The 16234-nt window shown below is 34.0% G+C and overlaps 2 protein-coding genes across 3 annotated transcripts; both read right to left on the reverse strand.

The window, feature by feature from the left end:
• Positions 1-327: 327 nt before the first annotated feature.
• On the reverse strand, positions 328-5419 carry LOC125649071 (testis, prostate and placenta-expressed protein-like). The gene is made up of 7 exons (XM_048876294.2): positions 5041-5419; positions 2403-2464; positions 1951-2009; positions 1786-1871; positions 1091-1152; positions 917-981; positions 328-826 (listed from the first exon to the last, which is right to left on the reverse strand). Exons 1-7 carry the CDS (start codon positions 5258-5260, stop codon positions 763-765), a joined length of 618 nt encoding a protein of 205 aa, XP_048732251.1. The 5' UTR covers positions 5261-5419; the 3' UTR covers positions 328-762.
• Positions 5420-5700: 281 nt separating this feature from the next.
• LOC125649037 (partitioning defective 6 homolog beta-like) lies at positions 5701-15011 on the reverse strand. 2 transcript variants are annotated; one of them, XM_048876255.2, is made up of 3 exons: positions 14730-15011; positions 13445-13667; positions 5701-8308 (listed from the first exon to the last, which is right to left on the reverse strand). In XM_048876255.2, the coding sequence occupies exons 1-3, from the start codon at positions 14793-14795 to the stop codon at positions 7614-7616; spliced, it is 984 nt and encodes a 327-aa protein (XP_048732212.1). In that variant the 5' UTR covers positions 14796-15011; the 3' UTR covers positions 5701-7613. The 2 variants fall into 2 exon arrangements, with proteins under 2 accessions (XP_048732212.1, XP_056011567.1); XM_056155592.1 differs by lacking the exon at positions 14730-15011 and adding an exon at positions 14570-14707.
• Positions 15012-16234: the final 1223 nt, after the last annotated feature.

Consider the following 16234-nt stretch of genomic DNA (forward strand, 5'->3'; position numbering starts at 1 on the left):
GAAGTGTTTAAATTCCTCAGGGCATCAGGTTTTTTCAAGTGCCTGTATTTTTATTTTGTGTCTATTCTTGTTCAAATCGAACCACAATCACAGCAAAGTTAAAATTTTATATAAGAAATAAATATACATACAGAAAAAATATTTATTGAAATATCATCTCAAGAAAATGGGTTAATAGTCATTAAATTTCCTATGGTAACTCCCATTTGAAAATCCCTGGAGTCGAGAAGCAACAACTAGCGTTCAATGTTTCCCCGGGATTCTGTAAAGCGATTCAGGTGCACGTCTATCACATTGGCCGAAAGAATACAACAGTAGCTAAAGAAGTGTGGTGAAATAACGATTTAATGAAAACACATCAAATATAGATCTCTATATATGTACTCTGTATAATATGAGCACAATCAAAGCTAATACTGTATGCCATATATTAAAAGCTGGCTCGTTGCCTGAACAAACGTTTCTTGAGCAAGATGGGTTGCTAATACTTTCGTATTCTAATACTTTTAAAGTGCAAACACAGAAAACTATCAACATACAGACTATTCAATTACATAAATATCTAAAGATAAAAAAAAATCAACAAACACGGTTTCTAGAAATAACAATAATAAACACTGTCTATAATTAATAATACTGATGGAAAATGAGAAATAACGTTCGTTTGTAATACTGAAGGAATCAAATATGCGCCGTGATAACAAAGATATTTAACAATGACATGACAGAACCAGATCTATGTCGTTTAAGAATCTTCACGGTTTATCTCCAGGCTTCAGAAGCAATGTTCCTACTGTACTGCGGGTAGGTGTCCCTGTATCGGGCACTGAAACAGAGGTCAAGGTCACATGAATTATATTGGCATTGAAAGACGAAAATTCATTGAAATACAATGTATTGTATTGCCCCTACTCACTAGATGTTAGCCGGAATTGGCCTTTGGCCGTGGTGATCTAAAGTTGGTTCTTGGCGTAAAGTATACTGAAATAAAGGTTTAGAAAAATAGTGTAGAGCTTGAATAATTTATTTTGGAAAACTGTTAACTGCGTATATTAACAGATTCTTCTATACAAAGTGAAATGAGCCTTACATTCCACGACTTGGTGATTTCCGGTCTCAGGTATCGGACAGCATACCCAACGAATCGCTGATCTGTGTAAAGGAAAACCCTATGTTTATATCACTACTGTTCCATCTTTATAGTTAATATCATACTGATATATCACTACTGTTCCATCTTTATAGTTAATATCATACTGATATATCACTACTGTTCCATCTTTATAGTTAATATCATACTGATATTAAAATGCTTTACTGTGCGATACGTTCCGAATACATGCATAGTTACTGTTACAGAAATTCCAGACGACCGCTGGACCTTATTGCCCCCTTTTAAAATTTCTCCTACAAAATTAATGTTAGCGATTCATAATTTTAGATATGTGATTTTTGTTTCCTTAGCATTAACATTTCATATTCTCTAGCCATTTAGTCGACTGCCACCGGAGAATTCTGTAGTACAGTAATAGTCGACAGTTTAAACATACACGGTACTTGACAAGGATGCAGAATGACAATAGAATATGAAATATTGATGGAAAAAGAAAGAAAAATCACTTATCTAAATATAAATCGCTAATATTTATTTTGTTCGAAAAATGCACAAAAGAAAGGGAAACTCACGGTTGAGTGGCTGATGTTCTTGTCAAATAGATACCGCGTTCGCTTGTAAATCAGCGCCTTTCTGAATTCAAATTGAATGAATAACAACTATGCACAAACCTTTGCTACTTGGGAGGGCAGGTAATTGGATGTTGAATCTCTCTGGCGACCTGTTCAGGAAATCTGACCACTCGGTGCGGGCTCGCCTGGAAATTTTAGTACCATATCAATTCAATGCACTTGAGTTTAGAATTCTGTTAATTTTTAAAAATTAATCAGTCTTACTTAAGTTCCTCTGGTGTGGTATAGTGTTTGTGTAACTGTTTCCCTGTTGACGTAATTTCCTGAAAAGATCATCGGAATATGTAATCATCGGAATCGATTTATGTAAGATCATCGGATTGAGTTCATTATCGAATTTAGTTCTTCGAAAATGTAAGATCATCGGATTTAGTTTATTAAATTCATCGAAAATGTGAAATCATCGGATTTAGTTCATCGAAAATGTAAGATCAGCGGATTTAGTTCTTCGAAAAAATGTAAGATCACCGGAATTAATTCATCGAAAATGTAAGATCATCGGATTTAGTTCATCGAAAATGTAAGATCAAATTATGTAAGACCATCGAATAATGTACCGACTGTACATTTTTGTTACTCAAAGGGGAGTAACTCTAATTTACTTTTAGTAACACTAAGACAAATATTACCAGAGTTCAAATAAATCTAATACTCACCAGACCGGACATATTCTTTACTGGCGGTTCCATCATCGTGGACGTGGATCTCTGAAAGTCAACTGTCAAAGGAATTCTTAGATATGTATTTATTTAGATTCAAAACTCTAATAGAAGTACAAGGCATTAGATGCTTATTCTACGATCAATCATGCTTATATAAATATTTATTCATGATTTGTTTTAAAAACTGTGACTATATATTCCAATTTTCTTTAAAAAGTGAAATCACGAGGTCGATATAAATATGACAAAGCCAAACTAGAATACAAAGACATTTAAGAACTTTACCGACGTAATTTTGAAAAATAAAATCTCTGTAAAATTTAATCTTCAAACCATCGCTTCCAGTTTAAGGGATAAGTACGCCACTTAATGAAAGGTTATGTTCTTTTAAAAAAATTATGGGGGGGGGGGGAGATACGGTGGATTCCATTGTATTTTTTATAAAGCATTATCGAAGACACTCAAGAATCATCTACACATTAAATTTCGCAACCCAGATGTAATGAAATTTCCTGAAAAAGTTATGCATTTTTATTCACGAATTCAATAAATCATAATATCTTTAGAATCTTTTTTTTTTCTTTATGAATAATATTTTTATTCCACACATTGCCTCTGACGAATACTATTTTAGTACGTTTAATTAACTCGCCGCTTGTGTGAAGAAATAATTAATGCCCTTACGTGGGCCTTGTTGATTAATAAGTAAAGACACAATGACAAAAAATCACAAGTAAATACATGTACATATTTGTTCATAGACTAAAGGAGCCTTGCGACTCACAGATATATACATTTATTTACATTTACAACATTAACTTTACCAAATGTAATGATATATATTTCCTTACGTTTTAAATAATGCGCGTGTAAATCTTGATAAATATATTATGTCCATTTCAACAACTGGGTATTCCGATAGAAGTGAAAATAGAATGTAAATATAAGAAATGAATTTCGTTTTTGTAAATACATGAGGGTGTGAACTGTGGCGCTTGATGAAGTGGGCTTGTGATTACAGTTGTGTGACATGAATTACAGATTCGTTGACTTGTGATTACAGTTGTGTGACATGAATTACAGATTCGTTGACTTGTGATTACAGTTGTGTTACATGAATTACAGATTCGTTGACTTGTGATTACATTAATGTATCCTCCTTTTTCAATATTCAATGAATGCGCAGAAAAATGATATTTACAAAATATTGACTTCACCTTCTTTGTGAGAGGTAAACAAAAATAAGAAATAATCCCCAAGTGCAAATTACATTTAGACGATTTATCAAATACATTGTAACAACTTTATAAGAGAGTCTGTACGCGGATATTTACATACATTCTATGCTGAAATAACTGTAGTATGCAAACAAACTGGATGGAAACTTGTCTGCACATCCTTTGACATTAGATCAGCTTCATTTATTACTGACACTGGCATTGACAGTTCAGTCTTTCTGCAGTGTCTTTGTGATTTCAGATTTTTTTTCTCTCTAATTTTCAGATTTTCGTACTCATCAGTCAACAAAACTTAAAGGTTAAGCGCATGACTATTCTCTTTGAAGGTTAGTTTGCCCAATATTTTCAAGAGAATTGTGTAATGCAGATACTAGAATTTTCATTCTGTACAGTTTGCCATGCTATTTATAACTTTCATGCATTTAAATCGCAAGTAAACCGTGTCTTTTGTCAGTATGTTCATGGCAATGCAAACGGACCATTGTTCTTCTTGTATTGCAAAAGGATTTAAATTTTTTCGCATGCCATTTTCTACTTAACAATTTCAATAACTCATTTACCCATACATTTTACAGCTTTTCCACCCTATATTCAATGTTTGATGTAAGTCAGAAAGTTTGATTTTCACATTTTCGTTTATAAAATCGAAGAGAAATCGATAAAATTCTCGAGCAAAATAGAAAAAAATCAACGTGTAGATACTGCTGGGATTTCCTGTGTACATTATATTCAATAATCCGACGGCTATTGATTTGATCAGGTTACATTGAAGATTTTCATAGGGCATGTAAAGATATCAATCGTTTTTAGAGCAGCTTATGATTAACGATTAAACAGTGCTACTGTCTTCGATATTCTGTAATAAATTTAAATACTGATATTTATTGTCCTTCGATAAACTTTGTATTAAAGTGATAGGCTCTGGATTGTGGTCAGAATTCCGTATGGTGAACAATTGAGATCTATTAAACATACACTCACATAAAATATAATGACGTGTCATTCAACATATCCCGCTGTAAAGATTTTTTATTTAATACGTAATTCTTCATAGGTAACAGCGGAAATACAGTCAATACATTGACGGTCCAGTAAACCGTGCTATCAAACACGAGTAGTACATGTATATTCAAGAATGACATTTCTTTAGTTTTGAAGTTGGCAAAATATCTAAACATATTAAGTCTACTTATGGATTAACGGTCCTCGCACATTGATACACACGTTTATTCATAATTAGGATGTGTCCGTACTAGACATTACTAATTATCTAATCCACAGGGAACTTTTTTTCTCCATTATTTACAAAGTGATAAAACAAAATACCACATAAAGATAATCAATACTTTCACACACCCTTTCCTTTATCCTGCGGATAAAATTCGATTACAGACCTGGTCCACAGGATGTGGTAGTACGGCAATGTTCGTCAGGGAGCTTATGCCCAGCCGTATCCATGTCCATCCTCCTGAAGCTCGGCAGCCGGGGGTGGAAGAGCCCCTCCTTCACCGCCGCGAGCTGGACCCTGCGGTGAGAGGGGTACTGGTAGGAATAGCTGGGGATCTTCATTGGATATGCCCCTTGTTGGACCGGATCAACAGAAACAGTTGTCATTTTTCAAGACTTCAATAAATATTTCCGATCGTTTTAAAAGTCGTGTGTCTTTTTATTGTTTGACACCTGTGTAAAGTGGCTCTTGTGTACGTCTGGGTTTTTAATCCAGGTATCGTATAGGCTATACCGTGGTATGGCAATACCCGAGAACGCCGGGTACCTTTGGACGTCACACTTAGCAACTGACAACAAAAGGTGAATGTAATTGATAAGCACACAAAACACCGATGCATTCCAAAAGTGAGCCCTCCCACGTCTTAAAGTCAAAGCGGGATGACTCTTATCATTCTTGCACACCTGAGTCTCGTTCTACGTCAATCTAATTAAAATTAGATTGGTTCTACGTTTTTTATAAATTTACATAAACTGAGATACTGATGTTAGCAAGAATGTTCTCTTACAGACTACATGCAGAGGAAAAATCACCCTTGACAAGAAAACATTGTAGTATCATATATTTAATTAAAATCAAAATTAATAGTTATGTTAATAACGTTTGGTTATACAAGACAACAGATATTGCAAATTCAACTTTGTAACAAAATTGTGAATATTTTTACGATAAACTAGTAGACATGGACATATGACGCCCTGTTGGGTCTGGGAACTAGAAGTTTTAGCAGTATTCCGAAACACCAGAGGAAGAATATTTTCTGTATCCAAAAAAGATTGCAAAATATTCATCTCAATAATAGAGAGTATAAGATATTTCATACATATTACACACCCCTATTAGTTTCCATCTCATATAGTCAACAAGTAGTTCCACAGACCAAATAAATATTCAAGGAATGTTTGACTGGAAAAAGTATTTGATAGCGTTTCTTGCCATGGAAGACTTGTAATATAAATTTAAACATCAATTTAAACTGATTTTTCATGACAATATAAACACTTTGCGCGATAATAAAGGAAAATAACTGCTCTATATATAACGATCAGAAAAAATTTACATCCAATTTCTATGCTATGAATTCCACTAGTTTACACAGTATTTCAGTGTACAATCCTTTCAACATGTAACAGAACCAGAAAATACATTATATGCAACAGAGACCCCCTTTTATACCTATGGTCTATGAGATAAAGTTTCCACAGATTCAACACATTGGTGCAGTTTAAATAAAAATTCAAGACTTTGAATTGAATACATGTAACATGTTCAAACATTGTAGTATTCATGCCTTGTAAATTATGTCACATTGATAGAGTAAATTAGCTAAATCATTTCACATACATCAATGATTACAGAAGGATATGAAAGACATATTTGTTAATTGTACCTCACTACATACATGTACATCTAAATATCAGGTCCCGGTAAACCACATATATTCATCTTGGTCCAAATTAGTATGCATAAGTGAATGTATCGATAGTTGTTCATCAGACAGTACCATTTCATAACTATGGCAAAAGCAAGTTTCTGTTCCCTCTCATTATATAGATATATATAAATATTCTGCCTACCTGCACAAGGATATACACAACTGCTGTTCTATAGCGTATATCAGCATATACTAATTGTCCAAACTTAAAACTCCGTAACACTCTACACGTACCCCGTATCTACATTTCTATTTCTAAACCAAATCACTTTATAGTCGTTTCACTGGGACGATGACATCGCACAAAGACCAATAATCTTTGAAAAATGAAACATACTACAAAAACATGTATGGATGAATTTCAGTACTCATGTGCTAAAATACAACAATGACCTTGTAATAATATCCACTACAGGACTAGAAAACAAGCAAATGAAGAAGGCATTCAAGGCAAGATATGTCTCAAAAATTGTTCAATTCACAACTCCCCTCTGTTTAACAGAGTTCAACAAACAGGCTTTAAAAACAACATTTCAAAAATAAATTTTCACTTTAAAAGTAACCTTGGTCCTTGTGAACAAGTATAAATAGCAATATAAAAGTTATTTTTATCACTAAAAGCTGTATATCAATGGATTAAATAAAAGTAGTAGAAAACAGAGATTGTGCACACAGTGACTTATAGTGTTCAAGTCAGAATAAAAAACATACATGTGTACATGTACATATCATACAAATTTGCATAGTGGCAAAGACATTGCTGCTGAACTTAGGGATTTGCAAAAATATGGAATAACTAAAAACCATAAACGCATGACTCATTTAAAAAGTGCAAGATGTCAAATTTAAAAATATAGAGGTACAAGAATAAAATAATTTGAAATTCATTTAAAATACAAATAGTTCCATAATAACATGCATGCATTCATTGTCTTATTTCATATTTAAAATGTATGACAATTTCTCATTGACCATATATGAACATTAAAAATGACAAACAGTGGATAAAATAAAATTGGATCTCTCTATAAAGTAACAACTTGTGTGTTACTGGTGTTCTTCTTGGCAGGTAACAAATGATCATGAACTTCATCATCCTCGTCATCTTGTTCTTGAACATGATCACTGTCAAAGGACTTGGATGACCTCTGGGAGTTGAAGGACAGCTGGGAGGAGGCTTGAGAGGCCTGGGACATTTGGGAGTGTCTCCCTGGGCCCCCTCTCTGAGGAGCTAAAGTCAATCGCTGATTCACTGGTTTCACAGTAATAATCAGATTTGAACTGTTCGCCACCATCATGTCTGTCACCTGATCTAACGTTTTACCAGCCACTTCTATACCATTCACTTCCAAGACTTCATCATTCACAGCTAGAAGTCCCGTGCTTTCTGCCAAACCACCTGGTACAAGTCTAGAAATAAAAATCCCTGGGACTTTCTCTAACCCATGAGGAGTCACCCTAACACTTGTGCCATCTCTGATATAAAATCCGAGAGGTTTGTCTGAACCATTTTTCATTAATTTTACACGACGATGATGTTCAGGAACAATGTCAACATCAATAATTGCTGAGACACGTCGGAAATCCTCTGGAAGTCCGATCGTAAGCTTTGGTTTGGCACCTGCTATAGGTTCATTTGCACCGCTTCCCATCAACTTAGAAATTTTATTCTTCTTCTTTGTTATTGTTCCATACCCATTCATTTGTTCATAACTTTCTCCTGCAAAACAAAATCAGATTAAATTATATATATATATGTAGTTACTCAATTTCATATGCAGACAGACAATGCATTATTCAGTAATATGCTCAAGTTAATAACCCCATCATCTCATTAATATACCCTCAACCAAATTTGACAACATTTATTTTTTATGATTTGGACAAACTTGAATCTGCACTATGTGAGGAAGCTATCACGTAAATTTCAGCTTTTCTGGCCCAGTGGTTCTTGAGAAGAAAATTTTTAAATGACCCTACCGTATTTTTGCATTTTTGTGATTATCTCCCCTTTGAAAGGGACATGGCCCTTCATTTGAACAAACTTGAAAACCCTTCACCCAAGGATGCTTTTAGCCAAGTTTGGTTCAAATTGGCCCAGTGGTTCTGGAGAAGAAGTAGAAAATGTAAAATGTTTACAGACAGACAGACAACGGACAACAGGCGATCAGAAAAGCTCACTTGAGCTTTCAGCTCAGGTGAGCTAAAAAAAATTATAATCCAAAATTGAATTCCGGGTGGTAAAAGAATTCAGCATACAGAATTTAGTATTAATTGTGAAAAATGTGCTGCCTTACGTTCAGTATGATAATATATCTGTAAGGAGACGGTGATCAGCTTGTTTCTTTGTGTTCTCAGAAAATACAGTTTGAAAAAAAATATTCCCAACCTACCAAGCTTTATTTTCTTTTACATAATCACTGAAACACAACAATTATTATTTTTGGCCTAATACTGGGGTATAGAGAAATGCACTACACTACAGTGGATTATTTTTTTCAATTGACAGAGAATTTATTTTCCATCATTGATAATGTAAGTAAAAAGAACATGTCCCTTAATAGCACATATATATTCAAACCGTACTAAAGCTCAGCTGGGATAACTGAGTGACATAGCTTCAAATCAATTCAATTTAGATACAAGAACACTACTAAATAATGCACTATACCCACATTTATTACCTCATAAACAAAGGAAACTAATGTATTAAATAAGGATGAGCAGACTAAAACGTAAAATGGTATGTGTAAAACTGTGATCACCTATAACGTTCCCAATCCTGGGAGGGTGTGTCTCGATTTTAACTAACACGAACCTACACAACATTATGATGCTTGCATATTGTTTTGACAAAATGTAACCTTTTAGTTGTAGACAAGACATTTTGAAAATTTTCATATAAAAGTTTAGACAGTCACACCTATCATGGACTCTCCTGGACGGGAGGGAGGAAGGGGGAGGTGTCATAACACAATAAAAGAAATTACCTCTTTTTATACATGTGATAACCACATCCAATTTTAACTACATGTATTTCCTGATCTTCCCCTTGATTACCAGGGATATAACTAAATTTTGGTACAAGGTCCCGATTCCTTTAGATTGGTAAATAAATCAGAATTTACTTTGATTTCACAGATTTTATAAAGATTGTTTATTGACATTTTTTTTTTTTTAATTTTATAAAAAAAATATTTCCATAAGCATACATTACCATGCTCAGAAAACTTTCTTATTTTAATTATGTCCCCTGGTGAAACAATCTGAATTAAACTAAATCTACAAGAGTGTGCTTTCATTTAACATATACTGTCTTGCTGTTCCACATAAGATTTTATAAGGGTTTCCCTAAATATTCCTTTGAAAGTTTCAGACCCTTTACGGCCCATTCTAAATCTGTGGGCTATTACATTTGAGGATCTGGGTTAGAATAGATCCTCAGTACCCCTTGCTTGTCATAAGAGGCAACTAAATGGGATGTCAGTCCAGAAAAACCAAGGGCCCCGCATCACAGCAAGTGTGACACTGTAAAAATCCTTCCCTGCTCAAAGACTGTAAGCACAGAGCATCCTAAATTTTGCAGCCCTTCACCGGCAAAGACGACGTCTCCATATAAGTGAAAAATTCTCGGGCAGGGTGTTAAACAATATAAAAACCACCAATAATCATATATTTGAACAAACCTAAATCTATACTATCAGGGTGCAAAAAACTTAAGTTTGTTGAACTGGCTCAGGACCAGTGAAGGCCCTAATGCATTTGTTCCCAGCGACAAGTAATTTTTTTTTTCTAACTGAAGAATTTACTCTTTGAAAATTCTTTTTTTCTTTTAAATGTTTTGACTGAAAACTACTTTCCCTGTTACCAGTAAAGTACCTACCTCAGGCATATATCAACATCCTGGAGGTTTACAGATGTAATAGACAAACCCCATATTGGATAACTCTTTTAACATTTTTATTGTGCTGTACTTTGTCAATGTTTACACACTGTATATATATATATATTTGTTGGTACTTTTAATCATGTAAACAGAAGTCATTTACTCATATGATGAATAACAATTCAGAGCACATCTGAAATGCAACCTAACTAGTTTCGCTATTGATGCCTATCTCAAACCATTCATTTGCGACTTAGAGAGAAGTTAAAGCAGCGAACAATGTATTGGTTTTTTTTAATTAAATGAGACTGTAATGCGCAGACTGGCCTTTACGTGATTTAGACATTGATTATTGACTCTGTTACCCGGTAATTTATTTATGACAGAGTACATGAATGTCTTTGAGAATTAAAAATAAAGAATGCATTATAAAGTATTTTGTTCTGAATTCAACTCCCTGTTTCATTATAGTACTTTTGTGTTATAATCTAATTACTTCATATATATTGAGATACTATTATCAATTTTCATATGCATAGAAATTTCTCCCGTGGGGATCCAGGTTAGAATAGGTCCTCAGAACTCCTTGCATGTCATAAAAAGAGACTAAATTGGGTGGTCCTTCAGATGAGACTACAAAAGCCAAGGCCCCGTGTCACAGCATGTGTGGCACGATAAAGATTCCTCCTTGCACAAAGACCGTATGCGTTGAGCATAGACCTAAATTTTGCCGCTCCTCACCAGTGATGACATATCCAGAGGGACGTTAAACATCATACAACCAACCAACCATAGTAATTTCTTACTTATATCATTATATGGACATTACCTTGTACCTTAAAGGAGACGGCTTATAACGGCTCAGCCTGCTGCCCAATACTAATCATGTTTTACATACTACATATATACTGTTTAAATCAATAAGGAATTAAAAATACATGTCCATGTATAGTCTTTATTTGAGTAAAGTATGAAAATATTACAGGACAAGTAAAACTATTATAGGGATGAGTGGTCAATGGTCATTGTATTTTACTCATCTCATAGGACGAGTGGTTGTGAATTTGTTTTTTCACCCTGACTATATGATGAAGCTTCCGGTTTTGTTTTGTAATCCTATGCCCACCTTATTGTCACTATTTCCTCATTCTCTCCTCTTTGTACAAAGGTTGGTGGAATTTGGCTTTTGAGACAAATTCTTTCACCATTTTCAATACAGGACTTTCGAGATACGGATCCACTCTGACTTTTATCGCGCTTTGAACGTAATTGTAGGGCATGTCACTTCCGGATTACAATAACAACTAAGTAAACAAACATGGAATACTTCAATTGCTATCAAGTTACTGTATTTAAATGTTATTTTTGAAAGAAAGGAATCACTACAACCATTTTATAGGAAAATACAATTGATTAAATTATGCGAGTCGGCGCGGGAAATAAATCTAGCGAATATCTTGAGGATATCGGTAAAACTTCACGCCTTGCATCCAATGGTACGCGTCTAAATGCGCCCTTTCCCTTCCATCTAATTTACAAGCAGGTACTAAGCACCAATAATGACTTGGATCGTCATCGTGGGACTGCGTATAACTCTTTACGGACCGTCTGTTAGCAAAACACCATATGTATCGATGTCAACTTTGCCCTACAATTGGTTATTATCACGTGACCGTGGTGTATAAACGTCAAATATAATCGGTCGTTCCGGCATATTCCGAAAGTTCCGTATTATCTCATCATTGAAGAGACTTTATTTATTGAGCTTTATGCCAAGTTTGGTTGAAATTGACCTAACAAACGCTTTACCGAAACAAACTAAATAAACTGGAACCAAATAGTGAATGTTCCAAGAAACAGCTTCCTATAAGAGAAATGGTCCATTATTCAGTATTTTCTCCAAGCCTAGGGACAATTATTATAACCCATGGGCCTTTACATTTCTGACAAGTTTAGTTTAAAAAATATTATAACCAAAATGAATAAATTAGCTGCTCAGAGAAAATGGATGTAATCCCCCCTCACCTACACTCAACCAGTTTCAGAGTCTTAAAAGAATGCAAATGTGCAAGTAGAACAAGAAATACTTACCTTAACTAAACTAGAAACATGTCATTTATTGATACCGAAAAGAATATTGAATAAGTTTGGTTGAAATTGACCAAGCAGTTTCAGAGAAGAATATGATTATGTGAAAAGTAGATGCCAATAATGCTGACAACAGACAAATTTAAATCAAAACAGTTCAGCAATAATGAGAAGAGTTAACAGGAAGGCATGAACACATGACAGACAAACTTCAAGAGGAAAATTCAAGTAAGCTATCAGTTCATATACATGTAATATTGTGTAATGAGTTGTGCATATGTTATGCATATTGTGTAATGAGTAAGAAGGAAGAATTTTTCAAAAATATACATGAACCACCTTTTTCTCATAAAAATACAATATAATATACACCCATAGAATTTACTCACAATCTTAAAATATCTTATTTTTAAATAAGAATTTAGCAACTTTGGTGTGGCAGGGCTCAAAATTAACATATGTCCGTCAGTCTGTGACTGGTTAAAAGTCTAGCGGACTGACAGACATTTGTTTTAGTCAGTCCGATGGGACTGGTTATTTTTGTAAAGCATCATTTTGGAAAATATACTTATGAAATCTTATACACACATTTGGCAAGCTTCGATCTAAAGATATCCAGACAAATCTAATTCGTAAATATAAATCCCACATAAGTGTTACAATATTGTCAGGCATATGAGTTAAATTTCATTTTAATTACATTAATGAAAAATGTTTATAATTATTTCTGGAAAACTCGGTTGGACTGGCAAATTTTTCCGCGGACTGGTTGAAATTATACCCCATCAATCCAGCTGGACTGGTGACATAAAAAGTTAGCTTCAAGCCCTGTGTGGTATTCTGTAAGTAGTCCATCAATTGTTAAAGTAAAGAAATAATCACCTTTCATTTGTACCATGACCCGTAACAGTGGTTTAGCTGTGCTAAGAGCTTTCTGGAAGTTCTCATTATTGTTGATGGGCAGCAGGTCTCCATGGATGTCCGTATATGTTATTACAAAGCTCTGCTGATCAATGTTGTGTAATGATGCCAGAAGTGTTTCAAAACCCTCATATTCCTTCATTCTATTTTTGTCAACGGAAAACCTTCTGAATTCTGCGTCATACTGTAAGATAACAAAAATCATGATTCTGGTTACTTAGTACAGCACTGCTTTATGCTTCAAAATATATCTATGGCACAGGGAAGTAACTTAAAGATGGAAACAATGACCTGTAAGTATGTGAAGTATTTGCACAATACATCATTGACATGTCATACAAACAGTGCTACATATACCCACAGATATGATATATATATATATATATATATATATATATATATATATATATACATGTAATGTATACATGCACATATGTAAACACTTTTAAACATCATGTACAAGGACACTAAATTATTTATAGAATTCATGATGGATAATATATCCACATAAACATTTTGTCATGCAGTATTTCAAAAACTTTAGATTTCAGTATCCATTTTATCCCAATGATTTTCAAGTAAACATGTATCTCTTTCAAATTCAGAGCACTTCTGAAAAGTAGAGTGACTGATATGATGAATAAATCTTTTCAAAATTTTCTGTAAAGGGTGACATCCTTAATCACATGCATACTAAATGCTTGGTAAAGTTACAACTATGTGATTACATAATAACAACAATACAAGGTGTCCCTTATCAAAACAACTGCAATCCTATGACTCATTCTAGCACATGGGACGCTACAATATTGACATTATTTACTCAACAGCTCTCAATATAAAATTGACCCAAGTCATATAGTATGTAAAAAAAATATGCTGCAAAATGATATTTGGTTTTCATTACAGTCTCCTAACATAGCGTATCCAGTAAATAGGTCAGACTGACACAGAATTTGACAGGTGTGCACAGCCAGGTATCTTGATCTCCATTTGGACACACGAAAATATTCGAACAATGCGTCATTCAGTCGATTGTGGTGTTGATGCATAAAAGAATCTTCAAATGACAAAAAAAAAGCAAACCTATTCTCATTATGTTGGAAATCGAAGCCATTTCTGTCCCATTAGGTTTTGGGAGGGGCCCTAAAAATAGATACACGGGCAATAATAGTAATGGCAGGTGCCCTCTGCTACCAATACTTACACCTTCGCCATGTCGATTTTTAAAATTATGGTTACTTACTTTGCTTTTCACTTCCACCAATCCACATTCTCCACGAAGCGAAGACTTGGATCCCCTCGACATCATGGAATCGGCCCTGATCGGGGGCTGATCACCTCATTGAAGTTTATTTTGTTGGTTATCAAAACCTTGCGTAGGCCACTTCTGATGACGTCAGAGATTGTGTAGAAAATCTCCAAACAAATAAAATGATAGACCTAATTTAAAATAAACAATCGGTAACAACCTTTATTGGAAGGATTTTAAATTCAAAAGATATGTAATACAGAGAGTAGATTCGAAAAATGAATTAGAAGATACGAACTTAAATGTAATGAAATGAAACTGGATGGAAATGAAAATTTGAACGGTCGCGTAATATTTCCGGATTGCTAAATATAGCTATATTTTTCCCACCACAAGCACTCGACGTTTTAAATATCTATAATACAAAAAAATTGTCTTCCTGTAAACATGATATTCACGTGAATATTATGTTTAAGGTTACTCTATTAGTTTCATAGTAATTATTCGAACCCAAACGATACAGTTACCTGTGATTTCCCCCCATGAACTCACAACCTTTGATTTACCAAAACAATTTTATGTTTCAAAGTATACAACATGGTTTTTAATTCAGTATTTGCATTCAAAGACAAATATTTTCGAATAATTAATCCCGGCCTTTTCCCACATAAAAAATCTACATATTATGTATGCTATTAAAATCGTTCGATCCTAAAACTCCCATATATATAATACTTCTGTCAACGTCCCCAAAAGCAGTGTATTTCATGTGTAAATCCATTTTTTCATAATAATAAAATAAATCTAACATGGAACTAGGTCTAGTTCATTAAATATAAGGAAAATGTAAGACAAGCAACAAATCGTAGTTTTTATTTTTGCAACGCAAATCGTCCTATGTATAGAGTGTTGTCGAACACTATCCACGTGTCAGTGCTCCTTGTGTAACAGAAAGACTTGACATTTGGTTGATATTTGATTTACTTGCGTATATATGAAGTCGAAACCAATTTCATTTGGGCCGCATTCTGACCGTTTTTCACAACTCACCATCCTCTCCTAGGAGGTGGTTATAAATACAATAAATGATGCTCCCATGTACGACATTAATCATAACATACTACGATTCCATCTCGTGTGTATGGGCAGAGGAAAGGGATGGGGGGGGGATAACAAATTACTGAAAGAAAACGATAAATTGGAACTATATATGAAAAATAATTGAATTTACTCAAATAAAAACTGTATATGGACATGTATCTTTAATTCCTTATTAATTTGATTTTACTGATCGAGACTCTTTAAAACCCACAAAGAATTCAAAGACTTAACAATTAATCTATACAGGTATTGAAAGAAAAAAAAATATATCAATGAAAATCTAACCAGAATTCATGAAAACAGCGTCTATGGTTTAAGGGTTTATTTTGACACATAACAATGCCAAAAATGGACCAATTTTCAAAACTCGTCTTCTATACAAGCGCATATCTGTAAGA

Source organism: Ostrea edulis, chromosome 1 (genome assembly GCF_947568905.1).
Source record: "Ostrea edulis chromosome 1, xbOstEdul1.1, whole genome shotgun sequence".
Classification (NCBI taxonomy): domain Eukaryota; kingdom Metazoa; phylum Mollusca; class Bivalvia; order Ostreida; family Ostreidae; genus Ostrea; species Ostrea edulis.